The sequence below is a fragment of the Leucoraja erinacea genome, chromosome 5 (genome assembly GCF_028641065.1).
Source record: "Leucoraja erinacea ecotype New England chromosome 5, Leri_hhj_1, whole genome shotgun sequence".
In the NCBI taxonomy this organism is placed as follows: domain Eukaryota; kingdom Metazoa; phylum Chordata; class Chondrichthyes; order Rajiformes; family Rajidae; genus Leucoraja; species Leucoraja erinaceus.
The window spans coordinates 50,610,618-50,629,220 of record NC_073381.1 but is presented as its reverse complement, the minus strand read 5'-3'; the positions used below and the strand labels follow the sequence as shown (position 1 = coordinate 50,629,220).

Sequence of the window (18,603 nt, the reverse complement as noted above, 5' to 3'; positions counted from 1 at the left end):
TAAATAAAGGTTTATTGAGGTTCCGTAATTCCATCAAGAATATCCAAAAGTGTAAGAGTGGGTATTGTATGCGTTCTCAAACCACCGTCAATATTTCTGAATATTAGCAACACTTAGTTGGAACACAAACTCCCAATTGCCACACAGCTTTACTATTCACCTCCGTGGTTTCTTATAGTTTACTTCCTGGAGGCAAAAACCCACTGATCAGTGTGTTCCTAGCTGGGTAGGCCAGAGGCTTTGGAAGGAGAGAGTGCTGTAGCCACATGATACATTGCCCTGCTACCGTTATTGTTATAAAAGCAGAACGCGTTAGAAATACTCAGCATATCCAGGCAGCTTCTTCAGAGAGAGTTAACATGTCAGGTCAACCTGAAGATGAATCACCTGGAGGCATCAGTCAAAACATCACCCAACTGTTTCATTTGTTCAAATACCATGATCAACCAGGGGATGTGACCAGAGTGTGCAGAATGACATGCAGAGCTTTCTAACATAAGGCATACTTCCACACCCAAAGAGCTATCCTCTCCTATCTTATAATGAAGATTTATAAACTCAATCTGTGGGATAAATGTTACTATATTAGCCTCTGGAAATGTTATGATTATTGATTTAATACCTACTTTTAGAGGATTCCATCCAATCAGTTGCAAACGGATTAAAGGATTCAGGATTTTTTGAAGACAGAGTCCAATATAAGCATTGTAATATGAATCCGGAAATTTCTCCCGCCACTGTTTAAACTTGGCAAAAATGTTGTCAAAACTGTAAAAGTCTTTATGTACATCCTGGAAAATCTTCCTGGATTCCTTCAGAATGTGATCTATGTTAAATCACAAAAAGGTTTGTTCAAATAAGAGAAGGATTAAAAAAAAAATCACAAAAAAGTTGGAACAAAATAAACATTAAAACCCAGCTGACAAGTTACAGATCAAAGCATAAAAGATAAAAACCACCTTGTTGAGAATCTGTACCCAAACTGTATTTTATGGTGATTTAAGCACTGATTATTAAGATTTTTGTTTTTTTTCTTTTTTAATTGCTAGTTCTAATTGTGCATCTCAAGGCACAAATGTTTGTGATATTTCGCAATTACCATGCCTGCTGCCGATACACTTGTCAATATTTTTTGCAGCAGGAAAGAGATGATGCCTTGTAGCACTAAATGCACAGACAAATTTCATATGGTCTTTGAGGAAGAAAAGTATGACACAATCTTAATTATAAGATTATAATCCATATCATATGAATAAAGTAGAAAATCAACAGCTGCGAGTACAAAATGCTGCTTTGCAAAGTATGTGTCACCTAACTATATAGAAACATAAGATGTTTCATTAAAATGGAAAATAAGAAAATGAAATAGTATACATCCACACCTGGCAGGACAAATCCAGAAAACAATAATATATGCTTACCTTCTTTGTCATGGAACTCAGATATCTCAGCTGGAGACACTTCATCATCACTGGACAAGTATTTGTGATGGTCTGCTTCCTTGCCTGCCAGCCTTCTTAAGTGTTCCTTATGAGCCCTAGGCAGCAACAATATACGATTCAAATTTGTTATTTTTCACACTTAACTTCCCAATCAACTTTGGAAAGGTATTAACTTAAATACCTTCTTGCCTCTCGTTTTTCAATTCTCTGCTGCAATAGTTCGACGGAGTCCAAGTTGTTGGAGTCAAAGTTGCTGCAACTGGTGATGTCATCTTCCTCTGAAAACACAAGTCAGTATATTGTAAATGCTTAAATATTGAAACCTGCCCAATCATTAATTCATACTTAGCACATGTGACACTTTTAAATAACACATTTAAAAATTAATTTATGCCTCCAATAGTCAACAATTTGTCTCTAAATCTACCAGCACACTAAATAAATAAATACGCAGGAATAAACGCAGAATTGTGGCTTCATGCCTTCCCAGTTTTTTAGGATTGTACTGAAATATTGCTATTTTTCAGTTAGAATTTATAACCCAATAAGGAATAAGCAGTTTCTCTAAAATTTGCTGAAAGTAATCATCCAAATCAAACTTCAACTGTAAAACTAAATTCAAAGAAGCACAAGAGCAAGATTTCAATAAAAATGAATGCTCAAAATGACATAATGCTTAAACTAACTTGATAGCTGCCAAATATCGGATGTTTCATCTTGAACATCATCCTGTCTACGCTGTAAGAGTTTTCTTGCCTGCTCCCGCAGTAACTGATGCAGCTCAGATTCCAGTTCATTGATGCGATGTATCTAAAAGAAATAACGTAAGTAAATGCCTTTCCTCTCCACCTCACGCTAGGAATTATACTGCACAATATTGTTGCAGTACTATTTCTTGAATTTTATCGTCATAACTTCAACATCCTAACACACACACAGAATCTGTGCGAGGGAACAGTTAGGTTTTACCTAAAACACAAATCTCACCAATAACTATTTTAATTATCTTTATTTCATGAAAGTAGAACTCAAGTACACACTGCACCTGTGCCCTGTTGTGGCTTTGGACTCACACTCTGATTCTCCACAGCCACTGCAGCACATGCAATGCACAGAATAGGAGCAAAACTCTCCATTTGCCTGAATCTGTGCAGGTCGAACAACACTTGATAAAACTCCTACCATCTGAGACATTCAGCCGAGTTGATTGGAATTCAATCCATTTTCTAAAACATTCCTTCCTTCTGAAATTCCATGGTCTTGGATGCAGTGTATACAAAATGCAATGCAGATTTTCAACCAGACTATACTGATCGATAACTACCATAAAAGAGGCCAGGGACATTACTCCGCAGGGACACCGTCATCTACAAGTTCCCAATATATCCATACCATGTTGATTTAGAAATACACCCTGGTCCTTCACCATTCCTGGGTTTAAACACTAGTATGGGGATGCCTTCACAAGAAGGAGTGTATCAGTTAAGAAACATCAGTTCACAGATGTTACCCAATCTGCCGAGTACATTCACCACCATTAGTGTATATTGCAGATCTCTACATTTAATTCTGCTGCTACAATGCAAATTGATTCTTATTTTATATAGTCAAGCTGAATTAATTGGCATGGAGCATTCATGATTATCTTGGCTTTCCTCCAATATTCCCCACTGAAGTTAATGAATTTGCAGATCCTTCACCATGAAGGGTCCTGTAATGCATTGTATGGAAAATTATCTCAGAATAAGTTCAGAACTTCCAAGTTTGACTGAACATGCTTGGAAATCCAAATTTGTTGGCATTTACATGGGTAAATGCAAATTAGTCCGTTCTTGTAAATACAAGGCAGCTGGTCCAAATCTTGCACATTATAGCTTGTTTGAATGCCTTATTTTGGACATAGAAAAATACAAATATGAACAGTTAACTAACTGTGAGTAATGTCTCAGGACTGGCAACAAAACAATTCTCTAACACACTTGTTGTTTTCATCGATTCTTATACCTTTTCATTGAAGCAATTGGTGAGATTTTTAACATAGGTTCGCATTTCTTGATAAAACCTGTAACGAAGATTGGGGTCAGAAGCTGCTTCTAGGTGTTCAATTGTGCACTGTGAACTCTCAGCAGATTCTTGAATCTTTTCGTGCTCACGACGATGGGACCGGTGAACTTCTTGCAAGGACTCTAATCTGAAGAAAAGTTACCAAATAATTCACAACCCAGTTTTGAAATAAAGTAAAAATCAGAAAATACAACAAAAGTACTGCGATTAGTGCGTGCTTGTATCTCATTAACTAGGTTACTTCACAATCCATAATTTCTTCTGTGCACATATGTCGACTGCACATCAAATAAAAACATTTACAAGCCAAAACTTAACATTATTAAATGAAATACATTTTGCAATTTGCTTTCCCACTGCAAGATAGGCTACGAAGCAAGCATATTACACTATTTTAACTTTATAACTGGCTTTTGGAATTGGGTAGAAGTAAGGAAACAGTTAAAATTGTTCTTTATCAATTTTTATTAGATTAACTGTGCGGGGAATAATATTGCTGATTGGTGTTTAGCTTCTGTGAAAATCTATGCTGCTATGCTCCGTGCCAGCACCGCCATTCACTGTGATCATGGCTGATCATCCACAATCAATACCCCATACCCGCCTTCTCCCCATATCCCTTGACCGCTATCAATCAGAGCTCCATCTAACTTTCTCTTAAAAGCATCCAGAGAATTGGCCTCCACTGCCTTCTGAGGCAGAGAATTCCTCAGATTCACAGAAAAGTTTTTCCTCATCTCCATTCTAAATGGATTTGGAGACCAAAACTGCACACAGTATTCCAGGTGTGGTCTCATTAGGGCCCTGTACATCTGCAGAAGGACCTTTTTGCTCCTATACTCAACTCCTCTTGTTATGAAGGCCAACATGCCATTGCCTACTGTACCTGCATGCTTACTTTCAGTGACTGATGAACAAGGACATCCACATTTATCCACATTATACTGCATCTGCCCACCCACCCAACCTTTCCAAGTCACGCTGCATCCTCATAGCATCCTCCTCACAATTCATGCTGCCACCCAGCTTTGTGTCATCTGCAAATTTGCTAATGTTACTCTTAATCCCTTCATCTAAATCATTAATGTATATTGTAAATAGCTGCGGTCCCAGCACCGAGCCTTACGACTAGTCATTGCCTGCCATTCTGAAAGGGACCCGTTAATCCTACTCTGTTTCTTGTCTGCCAACCAATTTTCTATCCATGCCAGTACCCTACCCTACCCCCAATACCATGTGCTCTAATTCTGCCCACTAATCTCCTATGTGCGACCTTATCAAATGCTTTCTGAAAGTCCAGGTACACCACATCCACTGGCTCTCCCTTGTCCAATTTCCTTGTCACACCCTCAAAAAATTCCAGAAGATTAGTTAAGCATGATTTACCCTTTGTAAATCCATGCTGACTCGGGCCGATCCTGTTACTGCTATCCAAATGTGTCGCTATTTCATCTTCTATAATTGACTCCAGCCTCTTCCCCACCACCAATGTCAGGCTAACTGGTCAATAATTCCCCGTTTTCTCTCTTCCTCCTTTATTAAAGTGGGATAACATTAGCTACCCTCCAATCCACAGGAACTGATCCTGAATCTATGGAACATTGGAAAATGATCACCAATGCGTCCATGATTTCAAGAGCCACTTCCTTAAGTACCCTGGGATGCAGACCATCAGGCACTGGGGATTTACCAGCCTTCAGTCCCATCAGCCTACCCGACACCATTTCCTGCCTAATGTGAATTTCTTTCACTTCCTCTGTCACCCGAGGTCCTCTGGCCACTACTACATCTGGGAGATTGTTTGTGTCCTCCTTTGTGAAGACAGATCCAAAGTACCTGTTCAACTCGTCTGCCATTTCCTTGTTCCCCATAATAAATTCACCTGTGTGTCTTCAAGGGAACCACATTTGTCTTAGCTATTTTTTTTCATCTTCACATACCTAAATAAGCTTTTACTATTCTCCTTTATATTCTTGGCGAGCTTACCTTTGTACCTCAGCTTTCCTTCCCATATTGTCTTTTTAGTTATCTTCTGCTGCTGTTTAAAAGTTTCCCAATTCTCTGGCTTCCCTTTCATCTTTGCTGTTATACCTCTTTTATTTTTTATACTGTCCTTGACTTCCCTTGTCAGCCACAGTCACCTCTTACTCTTAGAATCTTTCTTCCTCTTTGGAATGAACTGATCCTGCACCTTCTGTATTATTCCCAGAAATACCTTCCATTGTTGTTTCACTGTCATCCTGCTGGGGTATCTTTCCAGTCAACTTTGGCCAGCTCCTCTCTCATTGCTCCATAGTCCCCTTTGCTCAACTGTAATACTGACACTTCCAATTTTCCCTTCTCCCTCTCTAATCTAATTGTAGATTAAAACTTATCATATTATGGTCACTACCTCCTAATGGCTCCTTTACCTTGAGTTCCCTTATCAAATCCAGTTCATTATTGCCTTCTCCCTGTTAGGCTCCAATATAAGCTGCTCTAATAATCCATCACGGAGACACTCCACAAACTCCCTTGCTTGGGGTCCAGTACCAACCTGATTTTCCCAGTCTACCTGCATGTTGAAATCTCCCATAACCACCATAGCATTACCTTTGCGACATGCCAATTTAAACTTTTGATTCAACTTGCACCCTATATCCATGCTACAGTTTGGGGGCCTGTAGATACTTCCCATTAGGGTATTTTTACCCTTACAATTCCTCAGTTCTATACATACTGACTCTACATCTCCTGATTCTATGTCACCTCTCGCAAGGGACTGAATTTCATTCCTTACCAACAGAGCTACCCCTCCCCCTCTGCCCACCTGTCTGTCTTTTCGATATGACGTATACCCTTGAATATTCAGTTCCCAGCCCTGGTCCTCTTGTTGCCATGTCTCTGTAATTCCCACAACATCATACTTGCCAATTTCTAACTGAGCCTCAAGATCATCCACTTTATTTCTTATAGTTCACGCATTCATATACAACACTAACTTCGGTATTCACCTCCCTTCTCGCACCACACACTATTGGCCCTGACATTACTCTCTTATTCCCTCTCGAACTTTCCTTCCCATTAATTTTAGAGTCTTTTGTCGCTTTTCCTGTACTCACTTCCCCTTTAACTCAATCTTTTTACTCCCAATTTGTCAACCGCTCCACCTCCCCCCCCCCCGCTATTTAGTTTAAACCCACACGTGTAGCACTAGCAAACCTACCTGCCAGAACGTTGATCCCCCTCCAGTTAGTCCCTGAATATAACTGTTCCACAATTGGCAGCCGCACCTTCAGATGCCAAACAAGTATTTCCATTAAATTACTGTAGCCCTCTTCTTTTCTCCTTAAGGTTAGTTTAAACATTTTAATGCACGAGTACTGAGATTCCCAAATGTTCTTTCAGGGAAATTTGTTAATCTATGCCAACACCACCTACTATTGTGCATTCCAATTGTAAACAAATAATAATTATAAGCAATGGATAAACATTGTTCTTGTAATTACTTCCAACTTTACCAAGACTTCCTGGGTGGAACTCTCTCATCACTTTGAAAACACAGGTATTAATTTATCCTTTAAAATTTTAACGCCAATTTAACATACCTATTGATTAATCGCTTTTTCAAAATTTCCAAGTTGACCGGTGGAAGTTTCTTCAGGTTGTCCAGCATCCTACTCACAATGAGTGGGTTTGGCCGGCTGGCTGCATCAGCAAACTGTGATAGAGAAAATCAGCAAAACTTCATAAGCATTACAATGATATTTTAAATACTTGAACAGCAATACTATTTCTGCTACAAAATTTCATGTATATCTTGCCCAAAATTGGATTGATGGGACTGATAACTTCAAAAATGTTTGATGCTGTTCAAAAAATATTGTGGCAACCAAAAATACCTGCAATCACACAAGGGAACGCCACCACCTTCAGCTTCCCATCCAATTCACACACCATTTAGATCTGGAAACTGCCAACTGTTATCATGGCTGGGTTAAGACCAGAATAACTATAGCAGTTCGAGACAGCTGCTCATAGCCATTTTCTCCCAGACAATTAGGAATGAGCCAGAAACATCCAGATTTGAAAAGAGCTGGCAGTGCTCCTGCCTCGGTGCCAGAGACCCATGCTCAATCCTAACCTCGGGTCTGTATGGAGTTTGCACTTTCGCCCTGTGGGTTTCCTCCGGGTATTCCTACGTCCCAAAGACATGCAAATTTGCAGGATAATTGGCCGTGGTAAATTGCCCCCAGTGTATCGGAGCGGATGAGAAAATGGGATAACATAGAACTAGTGTGAATGGGTGATCGAATTCATTAAGCTGGATGTTTTTTCTGAGAAAAGTAAATCTAGCAGCCTCATGCATGACACACAATTGCTAAGATAATTGTAAAGCGATGGGGCACAATGTCAGACTGACTTAGCCTGCAGCCTACATGGCATTATTTCATATTTTCCCATCATAGGTTCAAAAGTTTTAGGAACAAAATAAGGCCATTTGGCCCATCAAGTCTACCCCGCCATTCAATCATGGCTGATCTATCTTTCCCTCTCAAACCCATTCTCTTGCCTTCATCAAATAACCCCATCACACAGAAAGAGGCCAGTCAGCACCAAATCTATGCCAGCTCTCACTGTCATTCCATCAATCAAATTCTTCTCGATATTTCCTGGTAGCCTATTCTCTCTGACGTCAATAAACTATGCTCTGATTATCCTGTAACCCAACTACACAGAGACCATTTACAGCACCAGTTAATCTACCTTTGGGTGCAAAGTAAGGCACTGAGAAGCAAATCATTGCACAGAGAAATTAAACTTACAGCTCTGGAATCATAAAGTTCAAGTCAAAAGACAAAAGCCTTTGGCCCACTGTATCTGTGCCAACTATCAACCACCCATTTATGTTAATCTTACATGAATCCTACTTTCTCCACATTTCCATCAACTCGAACAATAGGACCAATCCCCCCCCGCAGATTCTACCACTTACTTGCACACTAGGGGGATTTTCCAGTGGCCAATGAAGCTAAGCTCATGTCTCGGATATGAGAGGAAAGTGAAGCATCCAAGGAAAACCAATGTGGTCTGGATTGGAATGTGGACGGCAGGATTAAATCCAAGTCACTGGACCTGGAGGCAGCAACTCCATTAGTTGTGCTATTGTATAGCTCCAGCTATGAAAAATGTAACGTGTGTGTGGTTGTGTGTGATGCAGAAAATGTTGAGTTTCGATACTTCCATCTTTGCAGTTATTATTTCACAAAGGATTCATAGCATTGAACAATCTATCATATAGATTGAAGTCCATCTATTCAGCTAAACATGAGAATCCTCCATTTACCAATTGCTTTATGTTAGTTGTCTCCATGTGGCCAGCACGGTGGCGCATCAGTGGAGTTGCTGACTTACATTGCCACAGACCCGGGTTCGATCCCAACTACGGGTTCTGTCTGTACGGAGTTTGTACGGAGTTTGTACTTTCTCCCTGTGAACTGCGTGGGTTTTCTCTGGGAAATCCAGTTTCATTCCCACACTCGAAAGACGTAGAGATTTGCATGTTAAGTGGTTTGGTATAATTGTATATTGATCCCAGTGAGTGTAGGATAGTGTTGCGGTGCGGGAATCGCTGGTCGGCGCAGACTCGGTGGGTGGACGAGCCTGTTTCCGCGTTGTATCTTTAAAACTAAAGGACTAGGAATGGAGGGGAAATTAAAAATCTTTTAATCTGGGATACAGTCACCAGGATTATTTTGCATCTGACACAAGATAAGGAATGTGATTTAAAAAATCAATTTTAATTAGCTGGATTACAAATGTAGCCATTCCTACCGAAAGCACTTTTACTCTTTTGAATTGTTGCTGCTCCCATAATTTCTGTTCATCATCATCCTCGCCACTTCTTATCTCATCGTCGCTTTCATTTATACCTGAAAGTACAAAAGATCGTGGTTGACCATAGGTATTATTCCTCAATTGGTGCCCAAAGTCCTCTGATAGCACAAACATATTCAATGACAACTCATCCACAGTGGAGAAGACAATTCCAGTTAACAACCCTATCAGTAATAAAATAATTCTTCCTTGTAATCATATTTCTGAGAGAGAAAATTATTTCGTAACTAATAAGGTGTGAATTGGAATTGACATCCATGAGAATGGGGACCTCAGGGACCACTTTTTTCAAGGACAGTCCGTATCTGGAATGAACTGCCAGAGGAAGCTATAGAAGTAGACACAATTATGATTTAAGACATTTAAATATATAGATATGGGCAGTTAGGATTTAGAGGGATAGGCACCGAATGCAGGCTAATGGGATGGCTAATATGCCAACTTGGTCGGCAAGGACATGGTGGCTAAAAGGCTGTACAGCTCTATAATTATTTCAATGAACACATTTCAAATCATAATCTATTGCAAAAAATATCATATTTTTGCCTAGTATTCTAAATCTTGGGGGCGATGCGCAGCGGTAAAGTTGTTGCCTTATGGCGCCAGAGTCCCAGGTGTGATCCTGACTACGGGTGCTGTCTGTACAGAGTTTGTACGTTCTCCCTATGACCTCATGGGTTTTCTCCAGCTGCTCCAGTTTTCTCCGACATTCCAAAGACGTACAGGTTTGTAGGTTAACAGGCTTCGGTAAAAATTGCAAATTGGCCCTCGTGTATAGGATAGTGGTCGTGTACGGCTGTGAACGCTGGTCAGCATTGACTCGGGGGACCAAAGGACCAGTTTCCAGCTATATCTCTTACATCTAAAGTCTATAACCTCCGCTACCTTTCTTCAATATTATCTCCTAATTTGTAACGTACAAATATTTGAAAAACACAATGAGAATGTCTGTTTGTCAGTCTAAAGAAGGGTCTTGACCCGAAACATTACCCACTCCTTCTCTCCAGAGATGCTGCCTGTCCCGCTAAGTTACTCCAACATTTTGTGTCTACCTTCGATTAAAACTAGCATCTGCAGTTCTTTCGTACACGTGAGAATGTATTTGTTGGACATTTTACCCAGATGTTGGATGGCAAGTGTCACAAAGCTGAAGCTGCAATGTGCAAGACACCCACCCACACGGAAAGCATCCACTTTATACCATGTCCTATTGGTGAAATGAAATTTTTGGTAAAATGTCAAGAAGTGACTTTTGACAATTTGTGATAGTTTAAAAGTCATCTTATTCAGAGTTTTGGAATTACAGATTATGAATGAAAAAAATTAGGTTAATAGAGCTCAGCAATTTGATTGATAAAATAATTAACACCAGGAAATGGAGATTTCAGAAAGTGCATGGCCATCCATCAAACAGTTGCTTCAGGGACAAAGTATTGTGCATTTAGTTGGCACATTTCCCTATTTTTTTAAACTTGCATAATTGACGGAATCATTTTGGGACACAGCTCCAGTTCCATTTTTACATTTGATGACGACTGTTGTTGCACGAATTACAGATAATGTCAGAGTACAGGAGGAGGTCGATCGTCTGATTGAATGGTGCCAGAAGAATAACGTTTCCGCTCTCAGACATCAATAAGACTAAGGAGCTGATTGTTCACTTTAGAAGAGGATGGCAGGGGATCCACAAACCTGTCTTCAACGGATCAGGGCTGGAGAGAATCAACAACTTCCTGGCCATCTATATACAGTGCATTCAGAATGTATTTAGATCCCTTCACTTTTCAATCTACACACAAATACCCCAGAATGAAGAAGCGAAAACAGGTGTTTAGAAATTTTTGCGAAGTCATTAAAAATAAATAACTGAAATAACACATTTAAATAAGTATTCAGACCCTTTGCTACGACACTCAAAATTGAGCTTAGGTTCATCCTGTTTCCATTGATTATTCTTGAGATGTTTCTACAACTTGAATGGAGTCCACCAGTGGTAAATTAAATTGATTGGACATGATTTGGAAATACACACACCTGTCTATATAAGGTTCCACAGTTGACAGTGCATGTCAGAGCAAAAACCAAGCCATGAAGATGAAGGAATTGGCCATAGACCTCCGAGACAGGATTGTGTCGAGACACAGATCTGGGGAAGGGGATAAAACTATTTCTGCACATTGCAGGTCCCGAAGAGCACAGTGGCTTCCGTCATTGTTAAATGGAAGAAATTTGGAACCACCAGGACTCTTCATAAAGCTGGCCGCCAGCTAAACTGAGCAATCGCGGGAGAAGGGCCTTTGTCAGGGAGGTGACCAAGAACCCGATGGTCACTCTGACAGAGCTCCAGAGTTCCTCTGTGGAGATGGGAGAACCTTCCAGAAGGACAATTATATCTGCAGCACTCCACCAATCAGGCCTTTACGGTAGAGTGGCCAAACAGAAGCCACTCCTCAGTAAAAGGCACATGACAGCCCACTTGGAGTTTGCCAAAAGGCACCTAAAGGACTCTCAGACCATGAGAAACAAGATTCTCTGGTCTGATGTAACCAAGATTGAACTCTTTGGCCTGAATGCCAAGCGTCACGTCTGGAGAAAACCAGGCACGGCTCATCACCTGGCCAATACCATACCTACGATGAAGCATGGTGGTGGCAGCATCATGCTGTGGGGATGTTTTTCAGGAGCAGGAACTGGGTCAGGATCGAGGGAGTGATGAATGGAGCAAAGTACAGAGAGATCCTTGATGAAAACCTGCTCCAGAGTGTTCTGGACTTCAGACTGGGGCGGAGATTCACCTTCCGACAGGACAACAACCCGAAGCACACGGCCAAGACAACAAATGAGTGGCTTCATGACAAGTCTGTGAATGTCCTTGAGTGGCCCAGCCAGAGACCGGACTTGAACCCGATCGAACAGCTCTGGAGGGACCGGAAAATAGCTGTGCATCGACGCTCCCCATCCAACCTGACAGACACTCTCATTTTACTCCTGCCATCAGGAAAAAGGTTTAGGAGTCTGAAAACTATGATATCAATTTTCAGGAACAGCATCTTCCCAACAATCTTCACGCTATTGAATGCTACGATCTCCAACTAAACTCCAAACTACAGACTGCCTTGGTTTCACTAAGGAACTTAGGGCTTTGTTTTTGTTGTAGCACTATATTGTTTATTTTATTTGTTGAACTTCGTTTATGTTTCTTTATATTATCTACCAAGTACTGTGTTTACAAAACAGTTGTGCTGCTGCAAATAAAGAATTTCATTGTTCCGTTTCGGTACATATTACAATAAAAGTCACTTGTCATGGGATATTCGAGTTCAAGAAAGGTATCATGCATATCCAGGTTCTATTTATTTAATATCACCTTTAGACATGATGCCTCGAAGAACTGAAGTCTTACCAATGTCCTCTGCCATTTTCTGTCTTTGTGTTTTGAGTGCCTTGGTGAAGTCTATTCGTTTCTCATGATCATCAAGATCATCATCACTAATTGGAGATTCTTCATCAGGGACTGAAGTATCATCTCTTGCTGAGTGAAGGGGAATGAAGTCAGCTTGGGCTCTTGCCCTCTGTCGCTTTTTACGAGCAGCCTGAATGCACCGAGCATCTGGAATCTCACCTGCACTGAACAAAAATAACAGTGAGGTCAAGAATCAATATATATGCCGTCAATACAAAAAGTCCATAATGCAGCATTTTACAGCTAAGAACATTAAATCTTTTTTTGGCTCGCGTTTTTGTCAGGAATCCATATTATTGTTTAAAAGGGTATGATGCATTTTTGCTTACTGACATAACTGGGTAAACATGCCCTTGAATGAGCAGATTGCAATTATTCTTACTTTGGCACTTTTATAATTTGCAACTTTATAGAGATGCAAGCTATTTTACTTTGTGCAACAAAATGCATAGAACTAGCCAATCTGATAACAGAAAACACAAGTATTGTCATTTGTCCATTTTTCACAATGAACTAAGTTATAGAAACAATAGCTTGCATTTAGTGACGTTAACACATTCACACATTGACATCAAGCCAGAAAGTGCAAACTTTACAGGGGCCGACACGACCTCAAGATGTTTCAATTTGTATCACTGGCAAAGAAAATGTTTTGAAGTGGTAACCATTTAAATAATGCTGACAGCTGCCTTATGCAATAGAGGTCACATACATGGTAATGTGAAAATGAACAAATAATGTTTTGGCGATGCTAATTAAGAGATTCATTCTGGATTTTGCATCAGAGATAATTCTCCTGCCATTCTTCAAAATAGTATCATGGTATATTTTATGTCCACTTGAGAATGTAGATGGCATTTTAAGTGCCTCATCCAAAATACAGCATTAGCAGTGAAACATTAGTTCTGAAGAAGGAAGACCCGAAGCGTCACCTATTCATGCTCTCTCGAGATGCTGCCCACACTGCTGGGTTTCTCCAGCACTTTGTCTCTTTTTTTTGTAAACCCACATCTTCAGTTCCTTGTTTCAACACTGAAACACTCCCTCGCTGCATTAATGGCCTCGTTATTTGTGCTCACGTCTTTGGACTGTGGAACTGGAATGTAGAATCTTCAGATACAGGTAGGAATGTTTTTTGGACACTACTCTGAAAGGCAATAACTATTTTAGCTCAATGAGCATTATTCATTTTAAAGCAGAAGTTTGTCAAATGCTTAATAGTGATCACAAAAGAGAGTTGTTTTTCATCCATTTCCAAGCTCAATAACACAATAATGTTCGAAAAGATTTTTAAAAACTGTGGACAATCGGAAATAAACCAAAAATACTGCTACTGCTCAGCATTTAGCAAAAGAAGCAGTTTAACATCAATGACCATTCATCAAAACCATTCTACTGTCCTGATAAATGAAAATGGAACTGAAAAGTTAACTTTCTTCTCTCACCATAGATGCTGCCTGAGCAAACAAGCCTTTCCTTCATAATTTATCTTTAAAATAAACTTGTCAAACAATTTATCATTCACCAAAATATACAGCATGTGGGGCACCAGTCTGCGTATTTGCTTGTACAACAGACAAGTCTTCATCTATTTTCTCCACCTATTCGCAGCTTTTGACCATACCCTTTAATCCTTTTCTCTTATGGATCTGTTTGGTTGCCTTTTGAGATGTGCTTGCCCCAATCACTTCCATTTTCTCAAGTTCCATACATTAACCGTTCAAACTCAGGTAAATATTATTTCCTCGTTTTGCTATTGGGTTTGTTTATAACTATTTTGCTTTTCTTTCCTCTAGGTTTGCATTCTTACATGTGGAAACATTCTCTGAAGAAGGGTCTCGCCCTGAAACGTCACCTATTCCTTAGCTCCGTAGATGCTGCCTCACCCGCTGTTTGGCCAGCATTTTTGTGTACCTTCTCTGTAACCCAGATAAATCAAAACATTTTTTGGGCCAAATGACCTAATTCTGCTTCTATCATTTATAATTATCTCTCCTGTCAGGTGTAAGACCCGTGCATGAAAGCATGTACCACACGAATCAAGAACAGCTTCTTTCCCACTGCCATCAGACTACTGAAAGGTCCTCTCACAGGTTCGGGTGTGGTTCTGATCTTGTAACCGAACACATTGCTGACCTTTGTAACGGCTATAATGCTGCAAGACAATATTCTGCCCCCTGGTATTTTTCCCTTTACACTACCTGTTGTACTTGTGTATGACTTCATTGTACACAAGTATGATTTAAATTGATATCACAAAAACAAAGCTGTCCCCCATAACTTGGTGGACGTGAGAAAAAACAATACAGTAAATCCTCTTTTTAACGGACCCCTTTATAAAGGATTTTGGTTATAGCAGACGGACCAGCCAACACCATCCCGGCTTGCACCACTCCACCAGCCATGTCTTCCAATGCCACCCACGGTGCACCAGAGAGCCCTTCTTCACCCACTGCACAGTCCTGTTGACATGCCTGTTGTTGCGACTTATGTTGTAGTGCCTGGGGACAGCGTTTTCTTCAGACCACTGCCAGCGACATGCTCCTCCTTGGAAGATGTCTACGACTGCAAGGGAGAAGGGGGAGGTGGTGGTGGGGGAGAGGACGAAGCGATGGGTGAGAGGGGAGGGAGCCCCACGGTGACCAAGCGGGTCCTGTTGGTAGAAGCGGCCTGAAGAAAGCGCGTCGTGTCGGGAGCTACAACGTGAGCCGCAACAACAGTCGCGTCAACTGGTGAAGGGCTCGCTGGTGTAGACCAGCGGCATCAGTCCCTAGTTTTAAGTTAAAAGGACACAAAGTGCTGGAATAACAGTGAGAAGACTGAATCAGTCTGAAGAAGGTTCCTAATCTATTCATGTTCTCCAGTGATGCTTCCTGACCTGCTTAGTTCCTCCGGCACTGTGTGTCGATTAACCATTATCTGCTGTTCTTTGTTTCAACTACGATAATACCTCACTCGGTTATAGCGGACAATCAGCAATAACAGACACTATTACCCCCCTCCCTCCCCCAATGGTTCATTACAACGAGGGTTTACTTAGCCTCAGTAAACATAGGATACACTGAAGAGGTACAAAATACTGGAACAATGCAAGATTCAAAGACAAAACTTGACTGTGTCTCAAAAATATCTGCAAAAAATGCCTCAAGTACTTGTCTGTGGAAGACCATCTAATTTCCCTTTTTCATTTTACCAAACCAACAGCAGTACAAATATTAACTACAAAACATCAAATAACATTAATAGCACGAAATTCCAAACCTGATTGCTTTTTATACTTGGCTGCTTCAAATGTATCAGATTCCTCATCCCCCGAAACAATCTCTTCATTTCCTGTTTGTACATCCGTTGTTTCCTCTTCCAAAGAATCATCTGTTTTAATTTTTGTTGGTATAACATCTTGCAGAGCCTCCTTTTCTCCTAAAATTGAACATAATATGCATTAGCAATGGCTGCCTCGCCAACAGTCTGTCTGTCTTTTCCTTTTTTTTTAGCGCTCTTGAGCTTGTTTTATGTGGGGGGGTGGGGGTTGGGGGAAACTTTTTCTAATCTCTTACCTCGACGGAGATGTAATTGTTTAACATATCGTATCTCCATCCGCATTGCGGCTTAACACCGAGGAGTTGGCGGCCTTTGCTGGAGACCGATTTCAAGAGCTCCATCGCAGGTGCCTACGGGACTTTAACATCGCGGAGCCCGCAATCCCTTTGCCCGGGATCGACCTCAGAGCTCCAACCGTGGGTGCTTGCAGACAAAGATCTTATAGCGGAGCAAGATAGGCTACTCCTGCTAAATGCAATGGGCTGACGTGTAGTACGCTATGGAGGGGATCCTGGGTTTTTTCCCCCACCCATTTTAGTAACCTGAGCCTACCTGACCCGACCCCACTCGCAGTGTAATCAATGTTGCGGGGCAACAGTTTGTGTGGGTTAGATTCATAAATCTGTCAGTTCATTCTTCTTGTCAAGAATAAAATTTGACTCTGGTAATTGTCTTTTTTAATGTTTTTTAAATCATTTCTTTTTAAATGGTTCACAAACAGTGTTTGAGTTGATTTTGCAGTAACCGGAACCGACCCGACTCGCAGGGTAATTGACATTGCGGGGGAACTTTTATTGTGTGATATAGGGTTAGATTCATAATTCTGTTAGTTCATAATTCTGTTAGTTCTTGTTAAAGAATAAAATGTTTATAAACACACATACATGAAAATTATATAAATGTATATAATCATATAACACACACAATTATATTTCTTCTGATCCAATAATGAACTTTATTTCAGACTAGACAAGGGACATTAAATACAAGAAACATTGTAAATAAGAAACATTGTAAACCTCCCCGCAACTTCACACACACTAGGCCTTATTTCCCCCCCGCTGCCCCAGGCCGCGCACTCCCTCGCCTGCCCACTCGCTACAATGTCTCCCCCCCTCCTATGCCCCTCTCCCCGCTGCCCCGCACTCCCTCTCCCGCTGCCCCGGACCCCACACTCCCTCTCCTCGCTGCCCCGGGCCGCGCACTCCCTCTCCCCGCTGCGGATCCAATCTTTGGCCGGAAGCAAGATGGCGGAGCAAGATGGCGGAGGCTGGTTGCTAAAATGAGTCATATAATCACCCATGAATCCGCCCATGAGCCTACTACACGTTTGCATGAGAGTAACCCATCTTGCTTCGCTATAAGGTCTTTGCTTGCAGACTTTAGTGTGGTGGTGGGCCTGATGTGGTGGTGGGCCTGATCTCAGACAATGATGAGAGGGCCTACCGGGAGGAGGTGGCTGATCTAGCACTCTGGTGCCAGGAGAACAGCCTCCTCTTGAACATCAAAAAAACGAAGGAGCTGATCATGGACTTTAGGAGGGCACATCATCCGAGGACGTACACTCCATTGAGTATAAATGGGGATCCTGTGGATAGGGTGAACTGTTTTAAATATCTGGGCGTCCACATCTCTGAGGATATGACATGGTCATCACACGCCTCAGCACTGGTGAGTAAGGCAAGGCAGCGCCTTTACCACCTCAGGCAATTGAGGAAATTCAGAGTGTCTCCGAGGATCCTCCAGTGCTTCTACGCAGCGGCGGTGGAAAGCATCTTGTCCGGGAACATTACCATCTGGTTCGGGAATTGCTCTGCCAAGGACAAGAAGGCTCTGCAGAGAGTAGTGCATTCGGCCGAACGCACTATGGGAACTTCACTCACCCCCCTGCAGGAACTATACAACAGGAGGTGCAACTCCAGAGCAAACAAAATCATGAGAGACCTCTTCCACCCCTGCAACGGACTGTTCCAGCCGCTACGGTCAGGCAAACGCCTCCGTTGCCACGCAGTGAGAACGGAGAGGTTGAGGAGTTTCTTCCCAGAGGCAATTCGGACTGTAAACGCCTTTCTCACCAGGGACTAACTGTACAGAACGTTTTTCCTTCTATTATTTATTATGTAAAATAATATGTGTGTTATGATTGTGTTTATAATTTGTTTGGTTGTTTTGTTGTTCCGCGAGCATTGCCACTTTCATTTCACTGCACATCTCGTATGTGTATGTGACAAATAAACTTGACTTGACTTGACTTTAACATCACGGAGCCCAGTCAGTGACCGACTTCTGGAACTCCAAGCCACGGGAGTTTCGACCGCCCGGCTGCGGGAGCTTTGATCGCCCTGACTGACCCGACCACGGGAGCACAAAGAGGAAGAAGATTGGATGTTTTTTGCCTTCCATCACAGGGAGGAATCCGCTGTGGTGGATGTTAAC

General features: G+C 41.4%; 1 protein-coding gene across 2 annotated transcripts in view; it reads right to left on the bottom strand.

Annotated features, from left to right (window-relative positions):
• The window catches only part of LOC129697236 (intron Large complex component GCFC2-like), a 43,429-nt gene that overhangs the window by 14,325 nt on the left and 10,501 nt on the right, over positions 1 to 18,603 (bottom strand). Inside the window, exons 3-11 of one of the 2 annotated variants that reach the window (XM_055635584.1) lie at positions 16,108 to 16,266; positions 12,787 to 13,005; positions 9,321 to 9,418; positions 7,094 to 7,206; positions 3,447 to 3,633; positions 2,129 to 2,252; positions 1,624 to 1,720; positions 1,422 to 1,537; positions 627 to 826 (exon numbers count right to left, since the gene is read on the bottom strand). In XM_055635584.1, coding sequence (XP_055491559.1) covers positions 627 to 826; positions 1,422 to 1,537; positions 1,624 to 1,720; positions 2,129 to 2,252; positions 3,447 to 3,633; positions 7,094 to 7,206; positions 9,321 to 9,418; positions 12,787 to 13,005; positions 16,108 to 16,266 — 1,313 coding nt within the window. Of the gene's footprint in view, positions 1 to 626; positions 827 to 1,421; positions 1,538 to 1,623; positions 1,721 to 2,128; positions 2,253 to 3,446; positions 3,634 to 7,093; positions 7,207 to 9,320; positions 9,419 to 12,786; positions 13,011 to 16,107; positions 16,267 to 18,603 lie in introns of both variants that reach the window. The other variant, XM_055635585.1, reaches the window with a different exon arrangement.